General features: G+C 39.0%; 1 protein-coding gene across 1 annotated transcript in view; it reads right to left on the bottom strand.

The window, feature by feature from the left end:
* Positions 1 to 16,326, bottom strand: part of CERK (ceramide kinase) — a 43,464-nt gene extending 27,138 nt beyond the window's left edge. The window contains exons 1-5 of the mRNA XM_071552575.1: positions 16,071 to 16,326; positions 7,124 to 7,237; positions 5,816 to 5,938; positions 3,731 to 3,856; positions 3,154 to 3,217 (exon numbers count right to left, since the gene is read on the bottom strand). Of these exons, the coding sequence (XP_071408676.1) occupies positions 3,154 to 3,217; positions 3,731 to 3,856; positions 5,816 to 5,938; positions 7,124 to 7,237; positions 16,071 to 16,209 (566 nt within the window). The 5' untranslated portion in view covers positions 16,210 to 16,326. The remainder of the gene's footprint in view (positions 1 to 3,153; positions 3,218 to 3,730; positions 3,857 to 5,815; positions 5,939 to 7,123; positions 7,238 to 16,070) is intronic.
* Positions 16,327 to 17,625: the final 1,299 nt, after the last annotated feature.

The raw sequence follows: 17,625 nt of genomic DNA, 5'->3' as shown, positions 1-17,625 counted from the left end.
ACAAGTTAATTTATCAAATTTTTAAGTATAGATGATTGAAATTCAGTTATTATTGTATGTTCACCAGAAGGAAAACTTGAAAAAAATCTGTCATTTGTTTTCAAGAAAGGAGAGGACAATCTTAAAAACATATGCTAACTCCAAGCCAAGACCTAGGAGACTGGGAGAGAAGGTTATTTGTTTTCCATTTTTATAACTTTTTCTCTTCCAATAGCTTAGCTACATTATTCCTTACCTTTAGATTGTCTTATCTTCCTCTGGAGACTCGAAGTAGAGGTTAAGTGGACAAAAATGTCCAGGTCAGCTCAAGGTCAATATTCTCTCAGTATATGGTTTGCTCAAAGCCCCATCCAACCTGCTCCTGAACACTTCCAGGAATGGAGCATAGTATATGGTTTGCTCAAAGCCCCATCCAACCTGCTCCTGAACACTTTCAGGAATGGAGCATCCACAGCTTCCCTGAGCAACCTGTTCCAGTGTCTCACCACCCTCATAGTAAACAATTTCTTCCTCATGCCTAATCTAAACCTACCCTCCTTCAGTTTAAAACCAGTATCCTTTGTCCTATCACTATATGGCCCCATGAAATGTACCTCTCCAGCCTTCTTGTAAGCCCTATACAGGTACTGGAAAGTGCTCTGAGGTCTCCCCAAAGCCTTCTCTTCTCCAGCCTGAACAACCCCAGCCCTCTCAACTTGTCTTCATAGCAGAGGTGCTTCAGCCCTGTGATGACCTTCTAGAACAAATAGTATATCCAGGCTCAGAGGTGACAATTATATGAACGTCTGTATCTATCAAGGGTGAATACTGATAAAGAATTTCACATATGCAATAACAGCATGACCAAATTCATTGCAAACATCAGATGACCAACGCACAAGTCACACACGTGCGAGCTGATGTGTGCAGGCTCTTAGTGAAAAAAGTTTGAAAGAGAGATCTCAGAGTGATTCTTAGTTTTTGTTTTTATTTTACTAGTAGACTAGCATTTCACTTTTTAGAGATATGGTAACATGATATATGCTAGAGGACTTCAGGAGAACTAGTCCACAAGACAAATCAGTTTTAAAATAACTATGGTCCCTTCTAATCTCAGCCATTCTGTGAACTAATTCAAAAAACAGGAAAAAACCCCAACCAGAAACAGTTCTACAAAGGCTTGTGCAACTGGCATATGGATAAAGAACCACAGTGATACCTGTGACTCATTCTAGACATGGCTATCACTTGCACAGTATTACAGTATCCTCTAATTGTTCTGCACAATGATGTACAAACCCCTGCTATATTGTAACCAAATGAATATTTTAAGTAACTGTGCTTAAAGAGCAGCAGTTCTGTCACAGAGCTATTAGGTTAGTACACTCACCATAAGAAATTCTTATAAGGCAAACTAGGAAGAACGGGAAACACGAGAGGTTTAAATAAGCTGCCACAAGTAAAAACATTTGAAAAGCAGTGATTATCATTAAGAACCCCGTATTTAGGTGTAAAATTCCATCTATGGCTTTGCCAAATAGGGAATCTGGAGATTAAATGAAGAAATTCCTCACTGAACAAAGGGAATGCCACTTATCAGAACCCATCTAAGAGGACAGTTGAACAACAATTAGATGTAGGAATACAAAGAACCTTTTCCTGCATGTGAGAAAAGTCATCTAAACTTGAAGAAACACACACATTTAAGTGGTTCAACTGGTTTTTTACATCTTCCAGATGACCATGTGAACTGTTATTTAACAAGTAGTTTTAGTATAAGATCTCCTTCCTAACATCACTGTTGACCACAGAAAAAAACTTGCACATGACAGACAAAAATCAGGCTTGGAATGACAGGCCAAGCCTGGGAATAAACTGCCATTCAGGCTCAGCCTTAGAATAAAAGAATCATAAGATTCTAAAAAGATGCAGTTCTTTGACCTATTAGTTTATCTTGGCATGCTAGAGAAAGAAAACAAAAAAACCCTATCAAAGAAAATAAATTTTAAAATTCTACAATACAAACCCTTGAATCTGCCCAAACCCCTTCAGATACTACTACAATTGGTTCACTACCAATTGTTTTAAGAAACAATTTGCAAGGAGTAGATATGGGCTCATTCCTCCCCCCTTCTGCTCTGTATTGGAATTTCAGTAACCATCAGCACACTTATGCTAAATCACAAGTCAAATGAAAAGGAAAAACCTTAACTAAGTAGGCTTTTAAAGCATCAACGTCCACCTTCCTTGCACCTCTGAAAAATTAAGAAAAATCCCAGTATGGACAAAAGTGCTTATTTAAAGTCAATTTATTTTAAAGTAGGTAAAGTCTGGGAACTCAACATCATGCCCTTATTAGATATATATAATGTATATAGATCTGCTCCCCTAGCAAAACTACTCTGAAAAGACAGAATGTGTTTTATTTTTGTAACTTACCAGTTTAAAAGTACCTGTCAACAGGTATAAGAGACTATTTTCAAGTACTGTAGTTATGAGAGTTTAGTTACACAGGCTCTGCATACATTTTCATGATTTTCCACACATACAACTTATTTGATGTTATGAACTGAAAACTGAAATGACTAGCTCATTTATTAAAATATTCTGCTTTTACAGCAGATTTAATAATGCAATGCAATATCACCATTCAGTCAAGTCCTTTTAAAAATTAACTCCACAACAGAACAAATGCAAATAAAGCCAAGTGATGCAGCCATTGTTGAACAGCCACACACCGCAAGAGGAGCTACCCGAAATATTTCTAACAGTCCACGTTTTTTATACACAGGTTGAATGCCACTGGTGCGGTGTTCTGAACTCATGTGTATGTCAAGATCACGAAACATTTCAGGATAGCTTCTGAGCTTTCAAAGAATGCTCAACTAAGCAGAATTAATCTTACATTCATCTTTTGAACACAAATCTCATGCCAACATTGTTATACTACACTTGAATATTTTGTGTTGAACATGTTTACTGCAACAGCATAGTCTTCTTTTGATACTTGTAAATCAGGAGCTCCTATAGAAAGGAACATGCCCCAGGACTTTCAGTTGATGGAATAAATCTATCAGCAATGAAGGCGACCATTTTAAATTAGAGACAAGAACAGGCAAATTACATAATATATCAGATTGAAAAGAAATAAAAAAGGCAAGTGAAGTTACTTACCCATCATATTTATAAATATTAACTTCAAATAAATTGTCCTTAGCATGGTTAGCATGTTCAGTTACTGTGGACAAATAAACAAATTAAAATTTATTATTAAAAATACTATTGTAAAATAATTTAGAATATACAATTGTAAAAAATAATTAAATAATAACCATAGTTCTGTTAACAATGTGAATATAAAACAGCCTGTCCTTAAGATGTGTTTCAAAGGATTTTGACAGGGAAAAAATTGAAAGAGATACACACTGCAGTACATACAGAAAAAATACTAAAAATGTGCAAATTAACAACTGGTCTTTAACGGTAAAACTGAAAAGGAGAAGAAAGGCAGTGTTTTTTAAATTAAGAGGTCAAATAGCTCAGAAGCACCAGAACTTTTAGTTTAGTAAGCAGAAAGTTGATATAAGGTTGCCATTTATTTGGCTACCCACACTTTAATTAGAAAACATTCTCTACCACTTTGTTTCATTTCCTTAATAAGAAAAGCTAACAGAAAGAACTTTAGCTACTGGAGGATGTTTTAAAGGGTTCATACTGTGTTTATTAAGAAACTAAAATATTCATTACTCACCAACAACATCAGTGGATATCGAAGCCAGATTGAAGAGAGGAGCAACTTTCTGTTCATAAATCCTCTTCCCTTGTCTTTTTCCTCCATAGGGATTAATGTACACAAGCAACTGCTTTGGTCTAGACTCTGCAGTAAGGAAAGGTATTATACTATACTACTCCTTTTGTACACAAAACAAAAATTCAACAAGACATACAAAACCAAACCTATTAACATCGAACTGATCACAGCATAAGAGACTTAGAACTCTTTATTAACTCTTACAATTCTTTAGCAAACAGCTATAAAAGCCTGCTTCATCTCTCTATTATACTGACAGTATTAAACAAATTGTTAGTAAGATGGCAAGTGAAATTCAGAATAATTTCTTCTGACTCCATATCTCACAAATGTCATTCTTTGAGTACCTCCCCACTACATTAGCAATACTAAGTACATTGGTGTCACAGGATATAAGGCTAGAAGGACAGCAATAGCAAAGGCACTTGTAAGCAAAGTATACATAGAAACATTTTTACCTTGATTTATTTAAAATATCTTCTTGCTTTAAGAACACAGTTAAAATGTTCCTTTCTGTGATCAAGTCACCATAAGAGCACCTCACAAAATTACATGCTGCACAGCATGGGGTTACCTACAGAGTAACCCCTTGCCCACTACCCCCCAAAACACCTTTGATATTATTATCTTAACTTTGTCCAAATAGTTATGGATTTACACTGGTAGTGGCTATGAAAACAATTATCAGACCTCTGTATTAACAGTTATGGAAAACAGTAATGCTTGCTGCACCTAGAGAATCTTCCTTTTTTTTCATGGAACAGAGAAAGTCTTCTAACAATCATACTTCCTCAGATGGCATTCTAAATTATAATTTTAAAAGGAAAGAATATCAGAGTTATTAGATCAGCACACTTATAGAACAAATCCCCCCAACACTGACTGTTCGAATCGTTTAAATCTGCCACACGCTCAAAAGAACTATTCACCCTTTCTAAAATAGTTTGTTACCAAGTAAAGTAACAATTGCACTCAAACAGAGTGGACTGCTCAGGCCCCATTCTCCCGTACTGAATGGATGCACAAACCTCATTTTTTGAAAAAGACCTTGTGTTACATACACAGAACAAAAACATGAAGAAGCATATTCCCATTGCTTGTTCAGAATGGGTTTTGTTAAAGAACCATTTTTACTCTGTGAGCCTGAAGTACTTGCTTGAGTCACATTGTAGGTGTACTTGCATACAATCCCTTCTCCAACTCTGCATCACAGATGGACTACAGATCTATGCTGTAGGTCGCTCATCTCCAGTCCTGACTCCAGCTCCAGCTGTTCTGGCCTCCCTGGATGGACTCAATCACCAGGGCTGTAAATCAGATCTGCTTTTATCCCCATCCCTCTTCTGCCCACCCTGCTCAGATGCAGATGCAGTGGGACTGCACTGTGGGAAGTGAGGGCACTGCCTGTGGTATGGTCATCCTTGACCTCTCTTCTATCATGAAGTTTCTCTGCTCTTGCCACTCACTGACAAGGTATTTCTTTCAGGAATAATTCCTGCAAAACTACTTTTAACATTCAAGAAGTAGATGTCCAAGAGTCTCAGAAATTATTAATGAAGCTCTTACTACATAAGGCACATTTTGTTGATGAGAGAGGGTCTGGAAAGGTGAAACACACAAAAAGCCACCTATAGATCTTACAACTGCTACAATCCTTGTCCTCAAATCTCTATAAAGTATCTCAAATTCCTGAGTTTACACCTGCCCTTTACTTCCTCCAAAATTAGTCATTTAAAGACTCTGCTAAGCTTGTAATGTGTTCTTATTCTGTGAAAATAATTTATATCTGGGCAAAAATTATGACACTTATAGTCCTATCAAACACTCAGTACAACCTAGTGAATATGCAAAATACAGAAGTAGTGATAAGGAGCCACTTCCAACTCTCAACTCCCTCCATTTTTGAACATAAGTTGCTCTTAAGAGTTCAAAAAAGGAGTAATATCAAAATTTGATTGATTGATTGATTGATGTACAAGCCTGCAAAAATGATGGTGCAAATGTTCACAGTTTATTCAAACTTACTCTGCATTTCAAGTAATTCTTTCAGCGCTTGTATCCACTGATTACATAAGTGCTCATCAACACACCAAAAAGTCACATCACTGCACCGCCAGCGGTGATTTCGGGCTTTCTTCACATAATACACTAAATAAATATTTAAATAAAGAAAAGGGAAAAAAATGAAGAGGCATAATGAGACAGTTCTATGAAATGACAAATGCATTTCAGAAAGATCACCAAATTATCAACCTTTGGAAAATGGCAATTAACCTCCACTGCACGTTTATGCAAATGACAGAAGCATTCAGAATGTGAACAGGACATTCGTAAAAAGTCCAAATGAAAACATAAATGAAAATACCTGCTGAGGTCATTACCTTATAGCAGATACACAAACATTGAATTCTTTTTAAACAGAATACTAGCAATTTTTCAAAAACTTATTATAGACATACTTGTAGGAAAGTTCACTGAGCTTATATAATATTTTACCTGTCTTAAAGTCTGCCATATCTACATAATATAAAATGCCACAAGCTTAAGAAGATAAGCCAGACTGATATAAGACCTCATGTAACCAACAGAATGAATTTAATTTCATAAAGTTGAAATTTGAGAAAAAAAAATTTAGGGTTTTCTTGTGCTTTAAGAACTAGGCCGGTGAGACAAGTATACTTATCTACAGTATCTTCAGTCACTCTTACTGAAGGACTAAATGTGAGGAAAATACTCCACAATTTATAATTTTGGCATGGGAGCTATCACATTTGCCTCAACTTTGCAGGACAGAAGTCACCACTCTTTTTCCCTACACAGATATTTATTTCAGGCACTTTGTTTTAAAAATGCAGTCATGAATACAAAGAACCTTCTCATGCACACATTCTGATGGTTAGGGGTAATTTAAAAAAACTCAAACATTTAGGACTCCTTTTTTCAGCCTCTCTTGGTTTTCTAGTCAAGTAGTAGAAAGCAAGTGTCCTGCTGTAGAGTAATTCAGCAGCAGAAACACCAGACATTAGTTTGAACTTCATTAAATAACTACACATGGCACATGTTCATAAATGAAGTGATCTATTTTCCTAAATAAGGATATTTAAGTGCAAATGTCAAGATTTTAAGTGAGGTTCCTTTTGTTTGTTTTTGTGGGGCTTTTGCTTGGGTTTATTTTGGTGGGTTTTGGAGGGTTTTCGGGGAGGGTTGTTTTGTCGTTTTTTTTTAAACATATAATTTCAGTTAAATAAAAACTAAATCTGAGGATTCATTTTGAGTCTGCCCTGAAGTACCTTAAGCAAAAGTAATTAGCACAAGCATTGTTAATTGCCTTACCTATGAAAGCATGTAGCTTTGTCATTTTTTGCCATCTGCCAATGTTACGTTGTTTCTTGTTAAGTTCAGTTTCTTCTACAGCAATGATCTCAGAGATTGGTACAAAACAGTTTTCTGTAGGAACACAAGACCTTGCATATTAACATCTTCAAACAGCACATAAATGATTATTTCTACACCTAATCTGATACAGACATATGATTAGAGCAGCTGCTCAATAAGCACAACCAAGACCATAATTAGAAATTTACTGAATATTTTCAATTTTCTTTTGCCTGTAGTCAAAGATATAATCCATAACCATCTATGAACTACCCCAAATAATATTTTAAATGTCTTATGATTTCTCCGAAAATTAAGTATTCTGTGTATAAAAATACTTTTGCATGAAGCCAAAGTCCAGCAATGTTGATTACAGACTAATTAAATTTCCCTGTCATTGAGGGCCTCATCCAGATACTTGACAGTGAATAGCACAAGCCATTTCAAAGAACGTGCAACTAAATCTAGCGCAGAAGACTACAGAGGCTATTTGTAATTCTCAAGTAAGTAGCTGACTTATGAAAGAAGGGCATTCATATAATTCTTAAGGTTTTAAGTCCCAACAAGCTTTTAAACTTCAGGATCTACTAAGAAGAAAATTCTAGATATTATGTTTACATACTGTTAAATATATTTTCCTTGTATCAATTTCAGAACTATTGTTTTTCAGAATTTAAGGCCTCTTGCTCTTAGACTATGAAAGAATTTCCTCCACCCTCACTCTTCTTTTCTCTTATAGTTCCTGGACACCTTCTCAGACTTAACTCTGCCAAATTGAGGATTTTGCCTCATTTTCATTACTGATTTCAACACTGGTCTGCTTTAAACTCATCTCAAAAAAAGAGTGGAACTGAAAATGCATGCTTTAATTTATGGACAAGCAAGTGCTCCCTGTAAACACAGGTACGAAAGACTTTTATTATTATGCTAATATAGTCTTATGTAAGTAATCTCTCATATAATAATTATAATGTACTTGTTTCTCTCATTGATACATAGAGATACTGAGATATAAACAGACATTAAACACATAAAATATAGACACTAATACCATTGTTAATGGAGTTTATCCTACACTTCATTTTCCTCACTGTTTTACAGAAGTACAATTGTAGACGGGACATATTTAAAATCAGCAAAATTTTCCTGACCTCTTCACATTGATGGCTACAACCCATTTGCCGCTAGTTCAATTTTATTATTTTTTCCCTGTCTTACTTGTTATAGTCACTATCTATTGTCACGTCTATTGATAAATTGTGGACTAGTCAAACAAGCCGTTTCCTCCCCTTTACAGGTGTTTAAGTATTTGACATGACTTATGCTCATTTAGTGATTTTATCTTCTCAGAGGTTTTTAGCATGATTCAAAAGAAATGTAGCCTTCAAACTTTACACTGAGGACTTTCAGGAATCTGGCTATTATTGAGCATTTCAACTATTTAAAAACAAATTTCAGCTTATAATAATTGCATTTACTATAGTTAAGGCATGATAGCTAAGTGCAGCAGTCAGAAAACATCTTTATAAAGATCCAGCAGCAGAGATGAACTCTGAGATGTATTATATGTATATTATACATATGCACATGTATCACTGTATCAAGTATCTACCATTGGATAGTAGTAGTTATTGGGCCTTCCTAACATACAAGATCTGCTAAGGGATCTCAATACAATTACTCACCTATGCATTTATCCACGGAAAAAGAAATACCAAACAGACACAGAACAACAAAGGAAAGAAAGCATGGGTTTTATTCTTTGTTTTCCAAAACTGCTTTTACTTCTCATTTTTCTAGTGGCAATGCCACTGATCTATATGTCAAAACATGAAAGAAAGCTTGCCGCATTTATAAAGATTGCACTTAAGTTGCCATCTATTTCGATACTGCTCAAAGATAAGCTACAAAACTTACCAACCACATTTAGATCAAATTTAAATGACAATGCTGTAATGAAAATTTTGAGAAATAGTTCTACATAGTGGATATTTATGAACATGTATGCTGGGAGCAGCAACTGAAGTAATTGTTTTATTAGGTCTTTTTTATATAATAAAGCTGCCCAACCGCACAGATAGCTAATGGATTTATATATATATAAGTACTTCCAAATCTGTATCACTGAAAGCATTTCTTTGGAGTATATATTTCAGCACATATTACATACCATATATTAACAACCCTAGACCTTAAAATCACTTCTAAGCCTCCTAATTCTTCTTCTGACAGTTGCATGACTGGAAATTTGATTTTCCAGCATATCTCTTCACAGATCTGGCAAAAAAAGCAATGAATAAATACTTTAGTTATATGTGTGCATTTTTTTATCTTGAGGCACCAGAGTTATATATCTGAAAAAACAGACTCCTGAAGGAGAAAAAAAACCACCAAACAAAAGTGAAGAGCAGTGATCCCACCTTCCCTCTGTAAATCTCTGGGTTTGGTGAAAGTCTGAGAAGTTTCTGTTCCATGAATACCAACTCTGCCAATTATACCCCTCAACAGTAATCACCATAGAAGTATCGAGCAATTCCACTGCCCTATTTCAATCTTAAGGCAGTCAAAACCACACACAGCTGAACACGGTAACTGAGATGGCCAGAAAGATGCAAAGCTTTCTTAAATAAAAAGGAGTTATTCAGAACATTCCCTAAGCTTCTAAAAACAAAACCAAATGCAGTGACATGTGTTCTAGTAGAATTCAAGAATTTCTATCAGTCCAAATATGACTATCACTATTCAGCTTGGCGTTACTCACAGTATTGTTTAATCACACAGCAAACCAACTCTTTAGTCTGACCCTTCTCCCTTTTCCCCGAAGGGAGAAGTTTCCAATGGAAGAAATCAAATAGAGAGCTTCAGTACAAGCAGCACAGTCCTGTTCCTATAAACACAATGCCCTCATCTGCCATTTAGTCACCAAAACCCATCCCATAAAAATATGTAGAAGGTCTATCCCACCATCTTTTGACAGTTCAACAAGGTTAACAAATGTACTAAGTAAAGTCCTTTCCCACACCTACTTTTGTAGCATTTACCCTATTAACAGGTAGCATGAGCCACTTATTTCACTGACAAAACATAAAGGTGTTTATCAAAGGCCTTCACCTTTATGTGTTTCTCCCAAAACATGGAAAAACTTATTGCCACATAAACAAATCAAACGCAGCCACAAGAAGGTGCTTAAATCAGGACCATCACATCAACATGAATGAAAAAAAGTTGAAATGTGGGTTCGGACCACAGCAAACAAGGAACTTCACTTGGCTCACTCCAATATACTCAACCAAGCAGCACACAACAGTTTCTAGACAAAATTCCAGGCAAAATACTCTGATGTTTTCAACACACACATCTAGATTCAAGGGACTGAGTTTTGAGTTCAGAAATAATGAAATACCTGTCAATTCTCTTAAGCTCATTCTCAAAAATCTTCAGACATTCATGTTTTCATGCCTCCCCTTATTCAATGTCTAGCATACTAGAGAAGCAGGACGAAGGGGCATGGCAAAAAAAACCCCAACCAAACAAAAAACAAACAAAACACACAATGAACAGGTGACAGTCTTCTCAGCACTCTGGCTGTGTCAGTCATTACTCATTCTGGGTCACAGTGCTCTTAACAGACATTCTTTCTAGGGGTAAACTGCAAAATCAGCAAAAGACTGGGTTAGATGCACACTGCGTTATCCCTTTCATTAAGCAAGTGGGAGGGGGGAAAAAACCCACAGAAAACAAACAAGGTTTGCACACTAACAGTAGGCTTTCTTAGTGAAAAATATAGCCATCACTTGTGAAACGTGTTTTTCTGTGTCAAGAAAGGCTTTTTAGTGCGTCATTGCTGTCTGCCACTCCTACAGAACACTTCCTGAGTTTATAAGCAATCTTACTCAAAACCTCAGTCAAGACTTGTTCATTCATCACTGCCAACTACATGTCATACAGGCCACTCCCTCAGAAATGTGGTAGCTCAAAGTAACACAGACATGTGCACAAGCATAGAACCATTGCTGATCACAGCATTTGGTTTATTCTTAAAATTCAGCTGAGGTCCATGGATGCAGTGGAATTCAGAATTAATTTAAACTATGTTCTTGTGAGTTAAAAATATTAAAGAAAAAGGGGTTTTTTTGAAATCTAATTTGCAGTTAAGAGACCACATAAAGGGTTAGTGTTTTAAGGTTTAAGCTTTGCCTTCATGTCTAAAAGCAAGAAAACAGGAATGTTTTCTATCAGAAAATACACTGGGTTATACCAGTCATGTAAGCTGTTCATAAACACCAGAATAAGTGAAGGTGGGATATAGTGCAGAATTACAGACAACTCACATCCTAAGGGAGAGGGAAGAAAAAAGGCATTGTGACTAAATGATTTAATTCAAAACTGTGGAAGAGTCACAGAAACATTCAAAGACTGTGATTTCATTATATACAGCAATACATAAGGAAATTGGCTTCTCTTATCTTAAAGTAAATCTTCAAGTACTTTGTAAATGGATAAACCAGTTTTTACTATGATCACATTGCTACTTCATATCATTTGAATCTGAATCAAAGCATAGCAATTTGAACTTGGGTCAATTTGCATATTTAAATCATACTATTGAATGTCTTCCCATTGTTTTTCTTTTATTTCCAAATTAAATCTTTTCCACTCAACTATGAATATTTCAAGGATAAAGCAGGTAATAAGATGCACTTATTCACCTTAAGAGGGAAAAAGAAAAGCCCAGAGAGGTGTATGCTAAAAACATGTAGTTTGCACCTATACTTGAATAATCTATCTTCCAGAAGATGACGCATTCCAAAGAAACAATGGCTGCTGCAGTGATTACTCCTCACATCCTACCCGCTCGTGGTAGTTGTGGAATTGCGTGTAGAAAAACATGGATCACATTTCTACACAGCCCTTTGCCAGCTGGGAATGACTCATGAAAAATGACCCTGACTAAGGATGTTCCAACACACTACAGGTGGCAGGTGCTGGACAGACCTTGTTTCCAAGCAGGCACCCCCACCCTCTGCTCTCTTGGTACCATGTTTAACAAACTGAGCATTCTTTAGAATCCACAGCAGAGTGGCACCAGTCTTCTGTACCCTAATACTGAGGCTTCCTCAGGCAGTTGTTTTGGAAAAGACACGCAAAGGAGAATTCTGAAGGGAGAAATACAAAGGTTAAAAGAAAGCACACGCAGTAAGTGAATGCATACAGTTCAGGGACCAGTTTGGTCATCACCTTTATGTTTGTACTTCAAAAATTATAAAATATCACAAAATAATGACAGGAGAATCCCATCCTGCATTTGTAATGCCTTAGTACCAGGCATGATAAAATCCTAGCCAATGCTTCTAAAACACCTGTAAGTACATCCAGACAATATATAATCTGCTATGAATTTGGCACAAAATGGTTTATCATGTGTTACTTGAGAAAAACTTGATTGCGCCATCAACGTGAGGACATAATAAAATAATTTATTATAATTTATTATTTTCTGACCAGTTTTGCATACAATATTTATGATTAACATTTAAATCTCATAAAGAAATGTTACAAAGTTGAAAAAAGTGTTCTTCAGAACATTTGAAGGTGAAGGCATGTCTAGGAATAAAAGATGCATAACTAAAAGTAACAAAGAAACAGCTAAAAATTGTCAGGTAAAACTTTTCCATCCAAGTTCAGACACATCTAACCATCAAAGAACAGGAAATGGGAACTTCTTCACACTGAAGACAGAACTTGAAACTATGATGATGATAAACAAGGTCTAGCAGTAGGAAACGAACTGTATTTAGGAATTTAGGTTTTAGAAATATACCATGACCCAAACAAACATTTAATGTTTTTGCTGTTGTTGGTATCTTCTCAATGATAGCATTAATTCTCCTGAATTCTTTCTTCTGCCCTTTGACAGAATGGAATTTAAACAAACATATATGTAAACATCATCGTACAGAGATGAAAAAACACAAGAATCTCCCCATATTCAGTAAAACTGCATTTTCCTGGGCAACAGGACAAAGTCTCTGTTGCTTCCTACTTGTTCTTGACTTTGAATGCAACATGGAAAGGAAAATACTTCAACACTTCTACTATACACCTAACTATAGCCCTAGTTCCGTATCTGTCAAAGTCTGAAAACCTTGAAACACTATACACCAACAATTTTTAATTATATACCTAAATTAAGACAGTAATAAATGCTCAGAAAATAAGCAGCCCTGAGTTTTTACAATTTAAAGACAACTGATTCACTGTAATAACTACCTATTAAACAAAAAATATAGAACTTTTATACTGCATAATTTATTCTGTATTTAGACACAATGCACAGTAGTCACGTAGTCATAGGCTAACTGGTAGAAAGATACCAATCTTGGTCAAGCAGCTCCTCTGAAATTACATGCTTTAACTAACCATCTTCCATATTATTAAGTTTATTTATATACCGTCATGTATGCTGCTCATATTTCCAAAATAATTGAAGAGAACACAATGAATCATCCCAGGTCTTAAAAGGGCTTAGAGACAACAGGGCAGCAATAATACAAGAGTGTGATGGTAATAAAGAACAGGCACAGGAAACACATGAATTAATCAGGGTGTTAAGAAGAGAAGGTACATCATCTACTATACTGTTCTCGACATAAATTATACCTGTGCCTCCAGAACACTTAGGCATTTCTCTTTCTTCTCTCACCATCTCTTTTATCTTCTGATTTCACATCAAGTTTTCCAAAATCCTTTAAACAGCTACATTACAGAACAGCAGTGACACTCAGTAACCACACTAATCTCCTAAGGAATTTCCAGCTGGGTGCTGCTTCAGGAACTGCCTCAAAAAGAGTCTAATTTACTGTGCCCCACTCTCCTTCCACCATTCCCAGCATTCTGACATCCATTTGGAACATGCACCAGGACAGGTTCATACTTGGTTTGGCCTACCAGCAGCAAGTCAAGAAAACTTACAACTTAAAAAGTTGTAAAAACTCACAACTATAGCAATTGTAAACTTCAGAATGCTAGTGAGAGAGGTAGTGGGATTCTGTAGCACTCTTGCTCAGTCTAAAGGAAGGCATCACACAGTGGAACTGAGCTTTCCTTGGGGCCTTGCTTTACACGACAGACCAGTCAACTAGTAATTTTGTAACAGCATTTTTAGAAGGACTTTACACAATTCAACCAAATTATCTCCAAAGCAGGGCCTGCTTTACCTAGTTGGTGCAATTATCCCCAAAGGCTTTGAAAGCTTGTATTTTAAATGCAAGATCCAAGTACCTTCCTCTACTCTAATTTTATTCCATTTTGAAAAGTAGACAGCATATTTTTCACATCAATATATTAAACCTGGCAAAATTAAAGAATTATTTGTCTTTAAAGTCTTAAGTTCATTTAGCTGCACATCTGAAGTAAGTTCAGGAATTTTCAAACAGTTTTTTCATCTGTACCGCTGATAAAAACTAGATTATGTCAAACTATTCACAGAAGAGCAGGGGAAGGGTAACAAACTTTGGGTTTATATTATAAGAAGGGTTGTACTTAAAACATGACCAAGTCTCAGTTATGTAAACTGTAACACCAAATTCTTCGAATTCTTCTTGAGTCCTCCTTTTTCTTTTCCCCTCACCTTCTTCAGAAAAGCCTCAGGCAAAAAAGATATGATAAAATCAGAAAATTATTTAACAAAGGTACATGGTAAGAAGGGAAGAACTATTTAAGTTTGGAGACTTGCCTGGGACTGGAAACACCTATATTCAAATGTTTCTCAGATAAAACTTCTAGTCAGCCTTTCTATTATTAGTTTCTCTCTGTCTCAATTCCTCCAACCTCCAAAGTAAGGATGACAGCAGTTTTCAATTCTACAGCAGCTGCTGTGAAATAAAAGGGCATTACACATTTTCATATGTGAAAATATACCACTTAAAGTACAGTAGAAAGTTTGATATGCAGATATTTTCAGAACTTAATCTGAATTTTTTCCAGGTATTTTCAGTAGTAACTTCTTACAGTGGGAGTTTTGTACATCGGAACTATTCTTATTGCACACAAGGGGTAGTACAAACAGCTTTGTTACCACGTTACAAACTATTAACCTATATTAAATATTTCCAAACCAGTAAATCACAAAAGTTAAACTTTCTTCAGAAATTTTCCATTAAGCCCTTTACAAAGCAAACCTTGGAAAAAAATTTTCATTAAAAAAAAAGTAATCGCCTGAAACACTGCACAAAAGTGTTTAACCACAAGTCACATAACTAAAAAAACCCAAAACTGCTTTTAAGGTTCTGTAAGCCTATTATGTCTTGCTACGAATAATTTAAATACATTACTAACTACACGCTTCTACCTACTCGCGGTGCCAAGAAACAATGCGGTTCAGCCGAACAAATCTGTGCGGTGCTCAGCCCGCTGCAGGGACAGGTGTCCCCTGTGCCCTCCGAGGCGCGCTCGGAACAGACGCTCAGACAGGCTGGTCGGGACATGCTCGCAGGGGCCGCGGCTCAGCGTGAGCAGCCTTCGGGTTTGGTTTGGAAGGCACAGCTCGATTCAGCGGCCGATACGCTCAGCACAGGCGGCTGCCGCCCGGGACAGTCCCGGCTCCGTCTCCCCGCGGGATCGGGCCACCCTCCGGCTGTCAGCGACGGACTCTGCACCCCGGAGACGACGCAAAGGCGCCCGAGTACAGGAAGGGCTCACGCCCGCAGCGCTCCGGATGCTGAGCGCGCTGCGGGACCGGGGCAGCGCCGGCCGCAGGCCGCCCCCGCGCTCGCAGCCGCCGGGGACGCTGCGGGCGCCCTTCGTCCTTCGCCGGGGGCAGGCGGCCCCTCGGGCGGCCCCGGCGTGCCCCAGGCCGCGGCAGGTGCGCTTCCGGCCCCCGCCCGCCCCAGCCCGCCCCACTCACCGCCGGCGCGGCGCGGCGGGCGGGGGTCGCACCAGCCCAGCCGTCCCCGCTCCTCGTCTAAGGTGACCTCCCAGGAGCGCCGCCCCAGCCCCAGCGAGGACACCAGCCGGGGCCGGCGGCCGCCGGGGAGCCGCTCCATGGCCGCCGAGAGCGCGGCCCGCCGCAGCCGCTACCGCATGGCCCGGCGGAGCGGGCGCGGCGCGGCGAGCCCAGCACCAGCGGCAGCCCCGGCCCCGCTACCCGGCCGGCCCGGGCGGGGCGGGCGCGGCGTCAGCGCTACGCCAGCGCTGCGGGGCGGGGCCGCGGCTCCCGGCACGGCGCCGGGTCGGGGCCACCGGCAGGTCACCCGAGGGCGGGCGGGCTCGGGGCTGCGGGCAGGTCACCCGGGGTTGCGGGCGCAGCGCAGGCGGAGGGCCTGCCCCGCTCTGTCTCCTCGCCCTGCTGGTCAGACGTGCTCTGCCACCCTCGGCGGAGGCTCGCCCGGCCCGAGCCCCCGGGCCGGGCATGGGCACGGCTCAGTGTAGGGACACCGGGGCTGACACCACAACAACGCTGAATTGCTTTCGTGGGCGTTTTTGCGGGTCGATCAAGGACCCATCCCGGTGTCGATGGACTCATCCCTCTTTCCCTTTAGGCAGTGGAAATGCATTGAGTACATCTACTACAACTGTCCTGGGGGCACTTGGTCTGTTCAGCCTGGAGCAGAGGAGACTGGGGAGACCTCATCACAGTCTACAACTTCCCCAGGAAAGTCAGGGATACAGGACAAGTAGACACTGATCTCTTCTCTGTGGTGAGCAGTGTCGGTACCCAAGGGAACAGCCTGAAGTTGTGTCAGGGGAGGTTTAAACTGGATATTAGAAAAAGGTTCTTCACCCAGAGAGTGGTCAGGCACTGGAACAGGCTCCCCGTGGAAGTGGTCACAGCATCAACTCGACAGAGTTCAAGAAACATTTGGATAACACTGTCAGGCACATGGTGTGACTCCTGGGGATGGTCCTCTTGTACTCGATGATCCTTGTGGGTCCCTTCCAACTTAGTATATTCCATGACTCTGTAACCTCACCTTTCTTTACATAAAAACGTTTTGGGTTTGCCTTGAAGATAGCAACAGTAATTCACTATAATTAAGCTCTTAATTCTTTGCTGCCTTTCCTTAACCTTTACACTATAACCCATCAGCATCATATCAAAATACAGGGCAGAGAGAACAGCAGTCACTCCACCTCCAGCCTTACTCCAAATCTGAATATTTCCTATGGATGTTAGTGGAAATCATCTCTGATCTGTTCTTACATGGGTCCAGCCTAGAGCCAGCTCTCTGCTGCATGAGAATGATACAGAGACAACCCAGCTGGCCTTGCTCAGCCAGTGCATGCTGAAAAAGCTTCTGCACTTCAGCTCTGCACTGAACCTTGTAATGCACTTACATGTCACTCAGTTTACAAGGGCATGTAGCAATAGATCAAGGGGGAATGGCTTTCAGTTGAAAGCGGATATGTTTATATTAGATACTAGGTAGAAATTCTTTACTCTGAGGCAGGTGAGACACTGC

This window comes from Pithys albifrons, chromosome 3, assembly GCF_047495875.1.
Source record: "Pithys albifrons albifrons isolate INPA30051 chromosome 3, PitAlb_v1, whole genome shotgun sequence".
Taxonomy (NCBI): domain Eukaryota; kingdom Metazoa; phylum Chordata; class Aves; order Passeriformes; family Thamnophilidae; genus Pithys; species Pithys albifrons.
This window is presented reverse-complemented; position numbering and strand designations above follow the sequence as displayed.